The sequence below is a fragment of the Phyllobates terribilis genome, unplaced genomic scaffold (assembly GCF_046119375.1).
Source record: "Phyllobates terribilis strain yellow unplaced genomic scaffold, ASM4611937v1 Scaffold_1__5_contigs__length_1240528914, whole genome shotgun sequence".
Classification (NCBI taxonomy): Eukaryota; Metazoa; Chordata; class Amphibia; order Anura; family Dendrobatidae; genus Phyllobates; species Phyllobates terribilis.
Window position 1 is genome coordinate 13,444,523 of NW_027362761.1, and position 12,994 is coordinate 13,457,516.

Consider the following 12,994-nt stretch of genomic DNA (forward strand, 5'->3'; position numbering starts at 1 on the left):
TGTCAGCCTTGTATTGTCAGCTGACATGAAGCTCAAGTTAGTAATGGAGAGGCATCTATAAGACACCCCCATAGTAAAAGTTTTGAAATAAACACACTGTTTGAAAAAAAATCCTTTATTTAAAATAAAAGTCCAAAAGGTTTTAATCATTTATTTAAAAATAAAAAAACACAGTATACTAACCTAACGCCTAATCCCCTGAAGCCATTGTCCACTGTAAAAAAAACAAAACCCAGAAAATAAAAAAGCAACCTTATACTCATCGAACGCCTAATCCATTTGAAGCCATTATCACCTGTAAAAAAAACAAATAAAAAAAACATATCCCTCACCTGTCCGAAGTGACGAAATAATCCAGAGTGTCCCACGGCGATCAGATCATTTGTAGAACAGTCACATCAATGGTCACGGATGTCACTGCTCTACATGACAGCAGGCTGACACTGACACAGAAGTGTAATGGATCCTGTGTCAGTGTACAGCACTGAGCTGCCGTGAGAGGGGTCATAGGAGTTCATCAGTTGATGAGCCCCGGTGAACTCACTAACTGCATCACTGCTGCGTAAGAATTTGATGAACTCCTGTGACCTCTCTCACGGCAGCTCAGCTCTATACACTGCGAGAGCGATCACGCTCCTGTCAGTGTATCGCCGGCTGCCGGATAGAGCAGTCACATCTTTTGACTGTTCTACAAATGATCCGATCGCCATGGAACACTCTGGATTACCTGGATTACGGTGGACAGGTGAGGGATATGGGGGTTTATTATTTTTGATTTATTTTTTTTTACAGGTGACATGGCCATCGGGATTTTGTGTTAGGTGAGTATAATTGTTTTTTATTTTTATTTCAATATTTATTTCAACTTTTTTTTTCTTGTCTGCAGGTCACAGGCGCTGGCTGATGAGACTACTTCTCCCATCAGTGGCGCCTGCTCTCGTCGACATCAGCGGCATCAGCCGTAAACTGATGGGAGTAGTAGTCTCTCATCAGCCGATGCCTGTGACTCGTGGTCAATTCTTTGTGCGTTTTTGACCCATTGATTTCAATTGAAGTCAATGGGTGAAAAACACAGCAAAAACGCACAAAGAATTGACATGCTGCAGATTTAAACACACTGCAAATAAAAGGAAAATTAAGCACAGCACTTCAGTATTCTCATTTAATTAGGATTCCTTAGCGTTTTTGGCCCAATTCCGCGAGGAAAAAATGCCGCAAAAACAGTGTGCACACAGCGTTTAGGAGTTATTCTTTCCCTCCTGATTCCAATTGTTAATCTACGTGATGAAACCTTTAGAAAATAACTTTACACACTTAGGTCTCTTTCAGACGTCAGTGTCTCCGGTACGTGTGGTGACAGTTTCCACACGTACTGGAGACACTGACACACGTAGACCCATTCAAATGTATGGGCCTGTGCACATGTCAGTGTGTTTCCACGGACCGCGTGTGCGTGAGCAAAACACTCTGACATGTCCGTTTTTTACCCGCTACATTACTACTCTCATCATTGTCCTCTGCTGGTGCTGATCACAGCATCAGCAGGGGACAATGATGAGGGCCGTGTTCAGCACCCGACGCTTGGGAACAGCGCTAACTGTAGTGCTGATTCCCAGGCGCCAGTACGTGTGCTCCTGATGCGGCACACTGTTGCCACACAGGTGGACATGGATATCTCCGGTACTGTTTTTTCCAGGACCGGAAATATCAGGACTTGTGAATGAGTCCTCATACATTCCTTCTGAAAAAGCATCTAAGCCATTTATTGAAACCATGAGGCTGCGTGCCCACGATCAGGAATAGCAGAGTTTTGGATACAGCTCACCTGTACTGCGTCCAAAACGCTGCTTTCTACAATACAAGCACAGTGGATGGGATTTATATTCACTGTACTTGTTTTAGACGCTGCGTAAAAACTCACCTGCGGTGCGGGTTTATGAGCTAGTCTCCGCAATGAACACATGCGGATTTACCTGAGTTATTAGAACACAGTGTTTTGGAAGCAGCAAATATACGCTGCTTCCAAAACGCTGCTATAGCCTGATCGTGGGCACATACCCTGAATGATTCACGCTGTGACCACAGACTATTTCACAGATTAATAGTTCTTAAAGTAAAGACTCTCCATCTCCAGGGATGTAATGTGTTCCTCCAATTTCTTTATTCTAGGAAGTACAGAATCGGGCCGTGTGAACAGCAGTCTCTAATATGTTTATGTAGTAACACGCCAAATGCCATACTTGTTACCATTTTTCCACTAATATTTTATTCTTCTATGGTGGATTCTCTGAACTGTCATGTATGTTTCTTTTTTCTACTTACAGAGGAGTCTAGTAAAACATACTAAATTATCAAGCAAAGTAAAGTTTATAATGAGGGATTGCTGTATATACTGGTCTATAATCTACTAGTAGGTTCACCACCTCCAATCTTGAAGTAGAATGTATACAAACGTTGCTATAGTACTTTATCCCGTTTGGATAAGGCTTGTGAGTCTTACATAACTTAATGTCTGGGACAGGGCTATTCCTATTTTTCCAATAATCCCGGTGTCTCCTGCATGCTTGCTAATGTCAGTGGTGTTGAGTGTGTGATAATCCTCTAACAATACAATAGATGGGAACATGGCCAACTTGAAAGAAGAATGGGCAGGGAATGATGCCATAAAGGGGTCTGAAACATTTGAAATCATTGCAGTCAAGATGGCGGGATCATGATGGCCACTGTTGGAGGGAAATGTAGGATTATCTTTTCGTTAATGTCTCCTTTATGATATTGTATCTGATCATATTCACAGTACAAGCAAGTGGAACAGTACATGTCCTTCCATAAACTGCCTGCAGATTTTCGCCAACGGCTTCATGATTATTATGAGCACCGATACCAGGGGAAGATGTTTGATGAAGACAGCATCCTTGAGGAGCTAAATGAACCTTTGAGAGAGGTATGAAGCTGTGGATGGAGGAAATTATTCTCATAAATTAGGCTGGGACAACACACAAGTGTTAAATGCACTGACAATTAGGTTAATCTTTTTCACTACTTGCAGGACATTTTTACACCATTGACAAACTTAAAGGGAACCTGACAGGTGATGCATGCTGCCCAAACCGTGCCATGGGCAGCATGCATCAGCCACTGGCTGTATAATTACAGCCAGGTATGTTTTACTCTAAAACTGCTGCATTTCAGAGAAAAACATAATTTAATAGATGCCGGGTGACTAGTCGTGCAAGCAGGTCCCCGGGAACTTCTCCCCGCCCACTGACAGTGACTGACGAGTGGCTGCCGATACGCATACAAAGCAGAGGCTTGGCAGTCACTATCAGCGGGCAGAGGACCTGCCTGTATGACCAGGCACCTATTAAAAGTATGTTGTTGTTTTTTGTTAAAACATATATGGCCTTGATTGTACAGCTAGTTTGGGCAGCACGTATCACCTGTCAGGTTCCTTTTTAAAGGAAACCCGTCTTGTAAAATTACTCTATTAACCTGCAGATATGGGGTTAATCTATAGGTTAATAACGTTCTGACACTGTTTGGCATCGGTACTGAGAGCCCCACTGCCGGGAGGAAATGAACTTTATTCCCCTCGACAGGCTTACTTTTTCAGTCACAGCGGTGACCCCCCCCAGTTCAAGCAGACCAGAAGTGATGGCGTCGTAGTACTAGACCACAAGTCGCTTGACCCTGCAGCCAATCTACGGTTTCAGTGGTTGATTGCTGGGTTAAGAACATGGACAAAAAAATCATATATTACCTCTCTGGGGTCATTTGAAAGCAGTGCAAGGGGACAGATTACAGACTGTCTGGTTTCTGGTCTCTGATTATTCTATCTAGAGCGATGATCCTGGGCTTTTAAATGACAAGAATAATTTAGGCTGCAGTCATTGCCAGAGAAACCAGTTAAAGGGATCTCGCTGTTTCAGCAAGTAAAGGTTTTCCATTTTATAATAAAAAATATAGAATTTTCTAATAAACTTTTTGAATCAAATCCTAATAACTTTGAAAATCTCTGCCTGCGTTGAGTGGGAGTGTTCATTGGCCATGTGTATCAGAAGTATTCTGTAACAAGCCGTGCTTCACATGACCAGGGCAAATTCACAGAAAGTAGTCAGTGAACATGCCTATTCATTGAAAGGGAGCAGAGATCTCGACATCCGTGAAGTAGCAACTAGGAACATTTTATAACTATTCCTCATACAATGAATACATTATTTGTTCAAACCAGAATACCCCATTAAAAAGAGCTACAGGTGAATCTGTTTTACGGTATATGAGATGGAGGTGAGGTGGGCATGTAACACCGCTTGGTATATAAAATGCCACCCAGTTTCAGTAGAAGATTCATTTCTACCAACTACAGATGTCACTTTTGCTTACTTTAGTCCGTGTTAAAGTCTTTATTGGCAACAACACTAACAGCTGCAGGCTTGAGAACATTCTGTCCAACATCCTAAAAAAATCAAATCAAAACTAGAGGCATGACCAAAACTTGTTTAATTGAAGACAGCGACAGTATGCGGTAGACATATTTACGGCTATAAACAATTTAAAAATAGATGTTGTTCTTGGTTTTCCCAACAGCTTCCACTAGGAGAAGCAGACTAAAAGATATTCAAGATACTATCCACCCCATATAAACGAAAGGTGCCAGCCTCAGGACCCCAACTGAGTCAAAAAAACAAGCAAAACTCCAAAAATCTTCAGTGTGAAAGAGTAGACTTATATGAAAAAAAACAAACACGGGCAGCACCATAAGGATTTTACATGATTATACATATAACAAATTACATGGTGGTCCATAGACAATTATATGGTGGTCACTCATCATTTAAATAAAAATCCATTCAATTAATGCATACATGCTCAGTATTATTGGTGTTGTTGTTTCTTTGCATTAAAAAAACATGAATTTCAAACGAAGCAAAATAAAATGGTGAAAAAACAGCACTAAAAACCATGCAATTTTTCCTAAAAACCCTGTGAATTGAAACTAGCATTCACGAGCAGGTTTGTGTTCTAGTTCGTGGAGAAAGGCCTCAATAAGGTAAACCCTTTCTATAGTGTCTGTATGACCTAATGGGGCATACGGACATGGATGCTCTACAAGACAACCCTTTTATAGGTGACACATTTAGGCACATTTTAATACATTATTTGCTGAATTCATCAAGGAGTGAAGAAGAGAGCCTAAAAATTGTCAAAATGAATCCTTAAAGGGGTTTTCCCACGTACAAAAGTTCATTTTAATCAGTAGATCTTGGAATAATAATAATTTCCACAATTGGATGTGTTTAAATAAAATGTTCTTGTCCTGAGCTAATCTTATAAATGTGCCCCTGTTATATACAGTGTAATGGCTGTGTCTGACTGTACAGGGACATGATCTCATCATACCACAGCTCCTGGGCAGGGGAGGAAGGAAGAGAGTATACAGACATTACAGCGGGGGATCACAGCTGATTCTTTTTGCGAGTTAAAACATTTCCCTGCCTGTTTTTTAAACAGTGTTTTGCTTCAAAGAAAGAATCATTTGCTATCCCTTTCTGTAATGACTATATTATAATAATTTATTTATATAGCGCCATTGATTCCATGGGGCTGTACATAAGAAGGGGTTACATACCAAATACCGATATCACTTACTGTACACAAACTAACAATGATAGACTGGTACAGAGGGAAGAGGACCTTGCCCTTTCGGGCTTACGTTCTACCGGAATGGGGAAGGAGACAGTAGGTTGGGGGGTTGTAGCAGCTCTGGTGGTGGTGATGCGGCCGTGTAGTCATTGCAGGTTGTAAGCCTTCTTGAAGAGATGGATTTTCAGGTTCCGTCTGAAGGATCCGAATGTGGTGGCTAATCGGACGTGTTGAGGCACAGAATTCCATAAGATGGGGGATATTCGGGATAAATCTTGGAGGCGATTGGGTGAGGAACGAATAAGTGTGGAGGAGAGGGGTGGTCTTGAGAGGACCGGAGATTACGTAAGGGAATATATCGGGAGATTAGTTCAGAGATGTATGGAAGAGAATGGTTATGGGTGGCTTTGTAAGTCAGTGTTAGTAGTTTGAACTGGATACGCTGGGCAATTGGGAGCCAGTGAAGGGATTTGCCAAGGGGGGTAGCTGAGGAGTAGTGAGTCGAGAGATGAACTAGTCGGGCAGCAGAGTTAAGGATGGACTGGAGAGGTGCGAGAATGTTAGTAGGTAGGCCATAGAGGAGGATGTTGTAGTAGTCGAGGCGGGAGGTGATGAGGGCATGCACAAGCAGTTTAGTAGATTGGGGGTTGAGGAAAGGACGGATTCTGGAAATATTTTTGAGCTGGAGGCGACAGGAGGTGACAAGAGATTGGATGTGTAGTTTGAAGGACAGTGCCGAGTCAAGGGTTACTCCGAGGCAGCGGATTGCCGGTACGGGGGAAAGCATGATGTCATTTATTGTGATCGAAATATCAGTTGGGGGAGATACATGAGAGGGAAGAAAAATGATGAGTTCGGATTTGTCCATTTATATACTCCCTCCTCCCCTGCCCAGGAGATGTGGTATGATCTGACCATGTTCCTGCACAGTAGACACAGCCATTACACAGTACACAGCAGGGGCAGCACATTTATAAGATTATCTCAGCAAAAGAACATTTTTTAAGCACATCCAATTGTGGAAGTTATTATTATTCCAAGATGTATTGATTAAAATTAATTTTTGTTCGTGGGAAAACCCCTTTAAGAGTCCGGTCAGACAGCTGTTTATGCAAATGACACTCTGATCTAACGCTTATCCGAGTGTCAGCATAGTGTGATCCAATTCTCTCAGAGTCTCTCTGATGTCATGATTTCCACACACCCAAAGACTTGAATGTGTGAGAGTCTTTTGATTTCAGAGTGAAATTGCTCATGCTGCGATTATTTGTCAGACACATTGTCAGTGAAACAAATTGTACATCAGCACTGCTGCATTGAAATCACATTGGTTCGAGTGCTATCCAATAAAAGTCATAAGTTACTTACTGGTAACGGGATTTTTCGGAGACCATGACAGCACCACGAGAGAGGGGATCCGCCCACCAAGGACAGGAAACCTACAGGCTTAAAAGGGGCGGCCCTCTCTCTCGCCTCAGTTTGGATTACAGAGCATTGAGAGGACCACCAGGTTAGTAGACATAGCAAACAACCATAAAAACAATATTTTTATACAACACCAACTAAGCATGAAATCTCTAATTAATAAATAAGGGGTGCTCCCACAATGTGAAGGGAGGGAATATAAGGGTGCTGTCATGGTCTCCGAAAAATCCAGTTACCGGTAAGTAACTTATGACTTTATCGGTCGACCATGACAGCACCACGAGAGAATTGCAGAGATGAAGAAGTCTAGGGATGGACCACAGCCTGGAGCACCCTTCTCCCAAATGTGAGGTCAGATGAAACACCCAAATCCAGTCTATAGTGCCTATAGAAAGTAGACGGAGAAGACCAGGTAGCAGCCTTACATATGTCTTCCATCGAGACACCCGTCTTCTCCGCCCACAAGGTCGCCACTGCCCGGGTAGAGTGAGCCTTCAACCCCTGTGGCGCTTCCTCACCGCTGGAAGCATAAGCTAGAGTAATAGCCTCCCTGATCCACCTAGCTATGGTGGACTTAGCAACCTTAAGCCCCTTCCTAACCCCTTGGTAGGAGATGAACAAAGAACTATCTTTCCCGAAAGCCTGGGTGACCGAAAGGTACCTAATCACACATCTTCTTACATCTAAAGTATGAAATTCTGCCTCTTTTTGGTTACTTTGATTAGGACAGAACGAGGGTAGGATTATTTCTTGGAGTCTATGCAAACCGGAAGCTACTTTAGGGAGATACGCTGGGTCAGTTCTAAGAATTATTCTGTCGTCCAGGATCTGAGTGAAAGGTGAAGCCGAAGACAGCCTGGATATCACTGATCCTCCTAGCTGATGTTAGAGCTATTAGAAGCGCTGTTTTAAGGGAGATGGACTTAAGGGTTTCTAAATATATTGGTTCAAAGGACGAACTAGTTAGTGCCTTTAGAACTAAATTTAGATCCCAGGGTACTAAATTGCTTTTGATAACAGGTCTGGATCTGAACACTGCTTTGATAAAGCGAGAAACCCAGTAATTACCCGCCAAGTCACAATTATATAGGGCACCCAAGGCAGAGACTTGGACTTTAAGGGTACTTGTCGCCAACCCCAACTCAAGGCTCTTCTGTAAAAACTCTAAAATTTTACCAATTGGTACCCCCTCACCAACTGTAGAACCGGAAAAAGATAAAAATTTCCTCCAAGTTCTAGCGTAAATTCTAGTAGTGATAGGTTTTCTACTATGCAATAGTGTAGCTACTATGTCCCGAGAGAACCCTTTACGTTCTAACAGTGACCGGTCAAGTTCCACACCGTCAAGTGGAGGCCAGGAGCTTGAGGATGGACTATTGGACCCTGCACGAGGAGATCCGGAATCTCGGGCAGGACCCAAGGATCGGAGATGGACATGCTCCTCAGGCATGAGAACCAGGGCCTCCTGGGCCAAAAGGGTGCGGCCAGAAGAACCCTCGTCTTGTCCTCTTTGATTTTTCTTAGGACCATGGGAGGAAGATTCAACGGGGGAAAGGCATAGGCCAGGCTGAAATCCCAAGTTACTTGGAGGGTGTCCACTGCCAGGGGGTTTTCTCTGGGATTTAGGGAACAAAAGAGCTCTGTCTTTCGATTTAGTCTCGTGGGTAAGAGGTCTACCACCGGAGGTCCCCATCTTCGGACTATTTGGGAGAAAATGTCCTGTTTTAGTTCCCATTCTCTCTGCCTCAGAGGATAGTGGCTTAAGTAGTCTGCTTTTATGTTTTCTTATCCTTTGATGTGGAGGGCCGTTAAGGAAAGGAGATGACATTCCGAAATCTGAAAAAGGTGATCCTTCACTCTCATCAGCGATCTTGAACGTGTACCCCCTTGGTGGTTCACGTAAGCTACCGCAATCCTATTATCTGAAAGGATTTTAACGTTTTTATCATGAAGGAAAAACACTAAATTACTTACTGGTAATGGGATTTTCCTGAGCCCATGACAGCACCACAACGAGAGAGGGGATCCGCCCTTCCAGGACAGGAAACCTACTGAATAAAAGCGTGGTGCCTCTCCACCACCTCAGCTGTTTACAGAGCATGAGAGGACACTACTTAATAGTTATATATCCCATGATTTTTCCTTCTACACACCACGTGAATCAAACACCATGAAGGAAATGAAGTGATCAACTTCTACCAGTGATGGGAGGGAATATAAGGGTGCTGTCATGGGCTCAGGAAAATAATATTACCGGTAAGTAATTTAGTGTTTTCCTATCACCCATGACAGCACCACAACAAGAGATTTACAGAGAAAAAATTCTAAAGTTAGGGTGGGACCACAGCCTGTAGAACAGTTTTCCTAAAGGAGAGGACAGCAGAAGATCCCAGATCAAGCCTATAGTATCTATAGAAGGTGCAAGGTGAAGACTGAATCGCAACCTTACATGATGCTTGATGGGGACATCCGCTTTCTTATTGTTCTGCCATGGATTCCTGGATTAGCACAGAAAGTAGGGTGCATAATTTTCTGACTTCTATGGAAATTGGAAGCCATCTTCGGAAGATAGGGTAGCTCCGGAACCTGCCCATCTTCTAGGATCTGTATAAACAAAGGATTAACCGACAAAGCTTGAATGTCACTAACTTACCATGCTGAAGTTAGGGCCACTGGGATAATAGTCTTTAATGGGAAGACCTTGAATCCATGGGTTCAAGCGAAGGCTTGTTAGAGCCGTAAGCACTGGATTCAGATCCCAGGGTGCCATCTTTGGACTGAAAATGGGCCTAGATCCAAAACTCACTTTCACATTCCTTGCTTATTCAATGCAGGTTGGACACTCTTCCAGTAGTCTACGGCTAAAAAGGTCCACTTGCAATTCTCTTCCTCTTGATATGAGGTGCTGTTAAAGATAAAAGGTGAGACTTCGCCATCTGAACTGATTAGACACAAGTGTCATTAGGGATCTTGGCAGAGTTCCTCCATAACGTAAGATAAAGCTACTCTGTTGTATGACAAGACCTTTACATTGTGACCATACATAGATGAATGGAGCTTTCTTATATACTGCCTAAAGCTTCTTTAGGTTAGAGGAACCGGGTCTTTAGAGGCAGCCCACGGGTGTGTACCTGTGACCATGCTACTACTGGAAGGTAGGAGATTAGAGTTATTAACAGCAATATTGCCTTGTTCAGAGTTGTGGCCGGACTGCTTATTAATTTTGACATATAACAGGACTCCTGATTCTACCTTGGGAGACCACAACTCTTACTGCCCAGTGAGTTCTGCAGCGCTCGATGGATCTGCCCATAATCCCGAAATAGTTGAGGTAAACTATTTTCAATGCCTCTTCCTTCGATATGAGAGTTGTCCTAACTACTAATAATTCTCCATAAAGCCTTAAGGTTTATTAACATCTGAATGGAAAGGACACAAACTGAAAGCCTAAATCCTCATTTTATGCCAAGAACTATTCTCAAGAAATTAGATGTTTCATGTTGGAACCTGATTGTATACCTCCTTAAACGCCTATACTACTATATAGCAATCTGGAATTGCAGATTTACTAGCAGGTCTTATAGAGTCCATTTCCAATGATTAGTGTTGAGCGAGTATGTTCTGTTAACCCTTTCGCCGAGTATGCTCGGGCGAGCACCGAGTAGTTACAGCTGCTCGGTGTTATGTTTAAATCACTCCAGTGTGCATGATTTGTGACTGTTTGACAGCTTTATTACATGTGAGGAATGCAAAAGAAACAATCATTCCTAACGTGTAATAAAGCTGTCAAACTGTCGCAAATCATGCACGCGGGAGTGATTTAAACATAACACCGAGCATCTGTAACTACTCGGTGCTTGCCCGAGCATACTCGGCGAAAGGGTTAACAGAACATACTCGCTCAACACTACCAATGATCTAACTCTCAGGAATCTGTATAGCCCATTCGCGTTGTAGCAAACCCAGGTAGGACTGGGTGAAATAATATCTTTACCATGTCTTGATTAGGGCCCCTGGAGAGCTAAGCACCAGAGCAGGCTAGGCATTCACCTTAGACTGCTGGAATGCAGTGCAGACAGTATGTGTCTTGGAGCTAATCAGAGACACAGGCCAGACTCCACAAGTATCAGTGGTTACCCTGGATAAATATTGTTTTCTTTGATCAAGCTGGGTTATCTGAGCTGTATATGAGTAGTCAGGGTCTGTCCTATTTAGTCAGAGCTTGGACAAGACCAGAAATATTAATGTTTATGACTTCTGTGCAACCTGTAAAGAGCAATAAAACTGCGCTCGATTGGACCAAACCCACAATGGCCGTATGAGCACTACATGATGCCTCCTATTTTTAAGAGTGAAACCCTACAAGGTTTATTATTAACCTGCAAAACTAAGGAAGCGCTCTTATGGTCACCTGCCTCCAACCGACATTCCACCGAGCACCAGCCAGGAATACTGCTACCCTCTGTCTCAAAATAGAGGCTAGGATATTTTTCCCCCTGAATTCGGTAAGCTTGCCATGCACAGTTTACAGTCGCTGAACTTAGTTTTGTCAGACATAAATTTAGTTGTGGAACCAGTACCTTTACAAAGAGGGACTATAAGGCACAGGGGCGCTACAAGGCACAGACACCCTATAAAGCACTACAAGGCACAGGGGCACCCTGAAGCACCGAGAGACATTATGAGGCCCCATGAGGTACTAAAAGGCACTGTGAAGGACTATGAGGTACTAACAGGCGCTATATGGCACTATAAATGCACCATAAGGCACTATGATATGCTATGAGTCACTATGATATGTTATGCTATGAAGCGCTATGAAGAGCCATAAGGCGCTATGAAGTGCTATGAGGCACTATGCCATGAAGTACTATAAAGCACTGAGATGCTATACGGCACTATGATGTGCTTTTGAGACACTATGATGCATTATGAGGCACTGTGAAGTGACATGAAGCGCTATGCTATGAGGCACTACGCTATGATGTGCCATGAGGCACTACGCTATGATGTGCCATGAGGCACTACGCTATGATGTGCCATGAGGCACTACGCTATGATGTGCCATGAGGCACTACGCTATGATGTGCCATGAGGCGCTGTGAGGCACTTTGATGTGCTATAAAGCGCTATGCTATGAGGCACTATGCTATGATGTGCCATGAGGCACTATGATGTGCTATGAAGCGCTATGCTATGAGGCACTATGATGTGCTATGCTATGAGTCACTAAGATGTGCCATGAGGCGCTATGGTGTGCTCTTTGTGAAGCGCAAAGAGGCTTTATAAGACACTGCGCTCAGATTTTTATTTAAAATAGTAATCCATCTGAATGAAGGATAAACCTTTCCTTTGGGTGGTAAATCTCAACTGTCAGACTAGCCCCACCCGAAGGAGCCAACTGATGAGCCGCAACTGGACAGCAGACCTTCACAAAGACCATGTGCTGTATTAACACCATGTGCCGTCCTATGGATGGAGTAAACAGACTGGAGGACAACAGTAAAAGCCTCTGAGTGTTACTTTAACATTTACTGAGCAGATTGAGGCTCATTTTTGTGGTAAATTCTGAAGCCCAATCATGAGGGTCTGTGCGGCCCAGACATGTGGCTAACTTTAGCCTAGATGTCTAAGGTCCAGCTTCCGTCCTGAAGCCAAATTTAAAGCACGAGGCCCTTGGCCCACATGGGGTCTTACAGAGCGCGCACACACCCATTTTTGAGTTTTGCGCTAACATCCTTCAGCCTTTCCTAGTAACCATAACAAGGAAAGGGCCCCATAAACAAGATAAACATTCACGAAGATCACTCACCACCAGCTGTATGGATTCGGAGGCTGGACCAAGTCACAGGCCTGTTCCTCTCCATCCGGCCATGCCTGAGCAATACTGGGGTGGTCAATCCCAGGCAGGGGCGCCTCCAATAGT

The 12,994-nt window shown here is 43.4% G+C and overlaps 1 protein-coding gene across 1 annotated transcript in view; it reads left to right on the top strand.

The window, feature by feature from the left end:
* Positions 1-12,994, top strand: part of HCN2 (hyperpolarization activated cyclic nucleotide gated potassium and sodium channel 2) — a 159,470-nt gene that overhangs the window by 111,655 nt on the left and 34,821 nt on the right. Inside the window, exon 5 of the mRNA XM_073655106.1 lies at positions 2,798-2,944. Coding sequence (XP_073511207.1) covers positions 2,798-2,944 — 147 coding nt within the window. The remainder of the gene's footprint in view (positions 1-2,797; positions 2,945-12,994) is intronic.